The sequence below is a fragment of the Hemiscyllium ocellatum genome, chromosome 8, assembly GCF_020745735.1.
Source record: "Hemiscyllium ocellatum isolate sHemOce1 chromosome 8, sHemOce1.pat.X.cur, whole genome shotgun sequence".
Taxonomy (NCBI): domain Eukaryota; kingdom Metazoa; phylum Chordata; class Chondrichthyes; order Orectolobiformes; family Hemiscylliidae; genus Hemiscyllium; species Hemiscyllium ocellatum.
Genome location: NC_083408.1, coordinates 88,381,782 through 88,387,781, shown reverse-complemented (window position 1 = coordinate 88,387,781; position 6,000 = coordinate 88,381,782). Strand labels below are relative to the sequence as shown.

General features: G+C 38.0%; 1 protein-coding gene across 4 annotated transcripts in view; it reads right to left on the bottom strand.

The window, feature by feature from the left end:
• Positions 1 to 3,202: 3,202 nt before the first annotated feature.
• Positions 3,203 to 6,000, bottom strand: part of hif1aa (hypoxia inducible factor 1 subunit alpha a) — a 64,172-nt gene continuing 61,374 nt past the window's right edge. For all 4 annotated transcript variants that reach the window (XM_060829341.1, XM_060829338.1, XM_060829339.1 and 1 more), the window contains one exon: positions 3,203 to 4,637. In XM_060829341.1, the coding sequence (XP_060685324.1) occupies positions 4,486 to 4,637 (152 nt within the window). In that variant the 3' untranslated portion in view covers positions 3,203 to 4,485. The remainder of the gene's footprint in view (positions 4,638 to 6,000) is intronic.

The following is a 6,000-nucleotide window of genomic DNA, read 5'->3' as shown; positions in this document are numbered from 1 at the left end:
GAGGCTGATAGCTAAGTTCGGTACCCATAGGGAGGGCCTCAACCAGGACCTTGGGTTCATGTCACATTACAGGTGATCTCCATTGCGCTACACATACACACGCACATAGAGACTCACAGACTTAAGACACTCTGCACTCACTATATACACACACACACTCTCAATCCCCACCCCAAACAGACAAACACACACAGACAAAGACCCACATGCGTGCACACAGTTTGTGCGGTGAACTTGTAGTTGCAGAGTTACATTGCACTTTGCTCAAAAACTGCATGAATTTATGTAAAACTCTTATCTCACTTTTTAGATTAGAATCAATCTAAACATCAGGTCATAGACAGAACTCAGGGGGCTAACACCTTCAACATATTGTCCAGCTATCACCATTGTTAACGGCTAACCTGAGAATGCAACTTTTTTTAAAAAAAGAGTTTTGTGATTTACACATGAAAGATGTGAAACTATCACTGTATTCTAACAGATGAAAGGCTTAACAATCAATTTTTCAATGTATAATTTCAGTTACGTCACACTGCAAATTTTTGCTATAAATTCTGTTACGATCGAGCCCTCCACAATCACCTGATGAAGGAGCATCGCTCTGAAAGCTAGTGTGCTTCTAATTAAACCTGTTGGACTATAACCTGGTATTGTGATTTTTAACTTTATAGACCCCAGTCCAACACCGCCATCTCCAAATCATTTTTATGCATAGCAATCAACCTGTAAGGAGCTGAGGTGGCTAATGGGATCCAAAGGACATGCAAGAGTATTTATATGTTTAAAAAATTTAGCATGTAACTTTTTCACAAGAGGATGGGCTAAGCACTTTTTCCTCCAGAAACTTGCTAAGTTAGATATCTGCTTGATCTCAAAAATAATCTACGTAGAATTCTGTGAAGAATTATCCTTGCATGGAAATCTCATTATCATGCACGTCTCTTCAGAATACCAGACGATCTCCATTTGTACAGCCATACGTTTTGATGGGAGAAAAACTGTGGCTTGCCAGCTACTATCCAGCAGTGGTAACTTTTATTTGTTCTTTTACTATCAGCATGAAACTTGGCTGCAGGAAATATAGTGGGCCACCTAGTGGCTGAATTAGCTTTTGCAGTATAACTATCAAATTGCTGAAAGTTCCCATTGTGCCAGCCAATAACCATCAAAACATGAATTTTATTAAAAGGACAGGGAAGAACCTTAATGTGAAGGTCAAAGTGGCCTTAATTTCTCTCTTGGCTGCATACTGAGTACTCTGTTCTTCACTGGATTTTTTTTCCCTTTTTTTTCTTAAGAATGTCAGATTTAAGAGTGGGAAAGTGAGGTCTGCAGATGCTGGAGATCAGAGCTGAAAATGTGTTGCTGGAAAAGCGCAGCAGGTCAGGCAGCACCCAAGGAACAGGAAATTCGACGTTTCGGGCATAAGCCCTTCATCAGGAAAGCCCTTCATCCTGATGAAGGGCTTATGCCCGAAACGTCGAATTTCCTGTTCCTTGGATGCTGCCTGACCTGCGCTTTTCCAGCAACACATTTTCAGATTTAAGAGTGGGCCATGCAGCCCCTCTGAGTCTGCTGCTCCATTACAATTAATGACAGGATGAGTCTATTACTTGTGATTGGCAGTAGTAGTAGGAGGAAACAAGGATGGGAAGGAGTAAGGAGAAAATAATATTCTGGATAGAGTTAGGTACAGAGGGACAGGAAGACTTTGGAAAGGTTGGAAGTGCATAAATTACTTTTTTGAGCAATTAAGTATCAAAAGCTGGTATCATGATAAAAGATAATAAACAGATTAAATTTGCAAAACTAAACCAGTGCCTAATGTACAGTTACATTAAATAAAGAGCTGCATAGATTAAAAAGAATATGGGTAATTAAAGAGTAGCACCTGGTCTGTATCCACTGAGGCAGTTAGTTGTGTTTGATTATAATAAACTGTCATGGTTTCAAATGTAACATTCCTCTGTCATCAAATCACTGGTGAAGGTATCCCCCAACACAAAGGGTTGAAGGAATTTTGAAAGCTGGGACAACAGAACAAAGATGTAGAACATCCCGAGGGCTTGTAAATTATTCGAAGCTAATCACCAACTTGGCTAAAATGCTTGCTTCGCTTCTCAAAGATAAATAAAGATGAAGTTAAATTATAAATAGTATGCTGTTTTGACCTGCTATAATCTTAAGAATAAAATGGTTTTAGCGTGCAATGCCTGACCATAGGGATTAGGTGTGGAATTAAGTTTGTAGTATCTGTTTTTACATGAACAGTAAGATCAAAATTGCTCACATTGACAAACAGGCATTACTGATCAGATATAGGGTTAAGTTCCATACTTCCTTGGACAGTAGAAAGTTCACTTTGACATTCCACCAAGCTCTTATGATGCTGGATGATATGGTGTATTGAAATGTGTTTGACTCCATTTTTACTCCCAATATTTCAAATTACTCCAATCTAGACTGTTGACAGTTACCATGACACCATCTCTGGCAACCCAAAATCAGTTTTGATTCAGAGAAAAGAGTACCTAGTGGCAATATAGGTTCAGAGAGGAGTGTTAATTTTTCACTCTACTCATTGGACTTTAGAAGATTGAGAGGTGATCTCAGTGAAACAAACATAAGCTGGTTCTTATGTGGCTTGATAGGATAAATGCTAAGAGAATGTTTCCCTTCATGGGAAAACGTAGGACCAGAGGCTATAAGTAATGGGGTGCTGACTTAAGGAAGAATTTCTTGAGGGCTGAATGGGGAAGAGGGTGGGAGTGGGACACAGATTCCGTGTGATCATGCAAAGGTGGTGCCAGCTCCAAATGGCCTACTCCTGAACCTGTTTGCTTCTAAAGAACAGTGACATTGCTGTGGGGATAAATTTATAGATGAGTACAACTTTTGGGTATGAGATTTTTCTCAAAGCTGCTGCCAGACTTCAGCTGAGAATGTTCATCAGAAGCTGAACACCAGATATATTTGAGGTGATGTCACTAAGAACACTTAGGGCGCATGTTTCAGTTGAGGTGCCCATAATTATGCAATCATGGAGAGGTAAGGTAAATCACTTAGCTAAGTGCAATTATAGAATCACAGCAGTGCAGGTAAAGGCCATTCAGCCCATAGACCCTCCAAACCTCCTCCCCCAATTCTAAATTGGCTACAAGAAAAATTAAAATAAGGATTACACACTCTAATGAGTGAGCCTGGTCCACATATAATGTTTATTGATGTAATAAAACAATACAGTTAGTGTTCGATCCAACCACAAACAGTAAAAGATGACTGAGCATACGGTACAATTGCACGAGCAAAAGTGAGACTATGAAACCATTTCAGTCAAGAACTGATTTGGGGCTGGGAATGGTAAGTTGGAAGAAGTCGAGAAAGGAAAATAACATACAGTATAATCTACCTGTTACTTTAATTGGGATTTGTAAGTGACAGGGTGTTTCAGATTCAAGACAGAACGGGTAACCAAACAAACTAATCTTTTTCTAATACAATGCTATTTCAGTTACATTTACACTGGATATTACTACCTACACATTGCAGAATAAGCAGCAACATTTATACTTAATGTATTGCTATGGTATTATAGTATGAACTTGTACAACTATAGTCGGATTTACTTGTGCTGACAATCAAGAGACTAATTATCAATAAAATGTTAAACAGCACAATTAAGATATTGTCCACATTCAATATTTCCAACCATCAGCTACATGACAGGAAGTCAGTCCTCATAGCTGACTAACACAAGCTGTTCTAGATTTTAAAAATGAAAATTAAAGTGAATATTTGTGTATGCATTCCACGCTTAACATGATTTTTACTAAATAACTAAAAAAATCATTGTAGCTTTATCCTTTTAAAAACTAGATTTATAACTGCAAAACATACTGCATAAAGGACTGCTGGTACTTCTTAAGAAAATATATTTTGTGCAATTGTGGCTACAATTAACAGCTGGCAAAGCAACAATGCTTGTCAGGCAAGTATCCTAAAGTAAGTGAAATATCTAAGCATCATAGACAATCTTGCCCATTCAAGTTTAACGAATGGCCACAATTCTGACTAGAAAAAAGGTGCTACGTTCCCTTTAAGATTTGCTCAACATCTTTGATTGAAAACCATTATAAATTAGACACTTACGTAAAATGTTATCAATGCTCTTTAAAATAGACCACAAACTCATTTACATATGATGTGTCGCTCATATAATCGATCCTCCAAATGCCATCCTAGGCTTGTCCATGTGCCTAAAAGCATCAAGTATAAAGATGATATTTTGTAGAATTACAGACCTAGACCAATACTGCAAATAAACAGCAGGTCATGGATGGGGTCAGTGGTGGAGTACTGCTAACAGAAAAACTTCAGTACTGTAGCCAGGCTTCTATAACAATCAGATTTAGAAAATATAAATAACTGCTTTGGGTGATGGGGGCTTCACCATTGTCTGTTATTTTGTTCAGCCCTGTGAACTTAGTTGATTTGATCCAATGCTCTGAGAACTTCTTCACCCTGAAGCAAGGTTCTGTTGCCTTGGATAGGTGCATTCACTTCACAGTCGTAATTGGTGAGTGTTGGCAAGCTACTGCTCTCTGCTGAGTGAGTGAGAAGCCTTGACACTATATCTGAAAGTAAAAGATGACCAGAAATAAATACTCGATCAAAAATACTGAAGGCAAATTAGATACTGGGATAGTTAAGAATATTGTTTTTCAATTAGTAACTATCTTGTTATTTGCTTTATTCAATTTAACATAGCAGAACATTGCATTCTGCATACTTCAAAAACTGAATATGCTATGATTAGATTCAGCAACTTGTTACTCTAACCAAGATTTCTGAATTCCTAGAACTAGCACTTGGATTTAAGACATTATTTTTGTCACTATATTTAAGTAATTTCTTAATGTTACTTGCAGGACAGGTTGCACAGCTACCTTTCTTTAATGTGGAAATCATTTTCAAATTGCAATGATCAACAGATGATTAAATTAAATGTCCAGTCAACCTTTCAAACAAGAGATTACAGTCATACAGCATGGAATCAGACCCTTCGGTCCAAGGTGTCTGCTATAACCAGATACCATAGATTCCCTACACTGTGGAAACAGGCCATTTGGCCCAACAAGTCCACACCAACCCTCAGTATCCTACCCATCCATGAATACTATGGGCAATTTAGCATAGCCAATTCACTTAACCTGCACATCTTTGAACTGTGGGAGGAAACCCAACGTTTTTTGTTCTGGAGTGTAAAGCTGGTATCAGAAGTTGAATTTTACATTTTATTTGGGAGGGACAAATGAATCATTTTTAATTCCGTTAATACAAGCTTCAAAGAGCAGCAACATCAAACTGATGACAGAGCAGGAGACATTTGTTTATTTAGTAAAACCTTTATTAATTAGTCTGCTGTGCAGACCCTTATCAAAAGTTAGATCACATGGGATTTAGGGTGAGCTTGCCAATTGGATGCAAAATTGGTTTGATGGGAGGAGAGAGAAGGTGGTGGTGGAGGTTTGTTTTTATTTTGGTCTGGAGGCCTGTGACCAGTGGTTGGTATTAGATCCACTTTTGTCATGTTATATAAAATGATTTGGAAAAGAATATCGGAAACAGTTAGTAAGTTTGCATTTGACACCAAAATTGTTGGCATAATGGACAGTGAAGGTTAAGTATGATTACAAAGAGATCTTGATTAACTGAGCAAATGAGTGGCAGGTGGAGTTTAATTTGCGTAAATACAAAGTATTGCATTTTGGTAAATTAACAAGTGTAGGATTTGTACACTTAATGGTAGGACCTTGGCGAGTGTCGTAGAACAGATGTAGTGGTTCAGAGATTTTTCTTTAGCTGGGGCATAGGAGTTGAGGGGCAACCTTTGTAGGTGGCTTATAAAATCGAAGGGTATAGATAAGGTGAATAGCAAAGATCTGTTCCCTAATGGGGGGAAATATATGTAAGGTGCGAGCAGAAAGATTTAAGGAT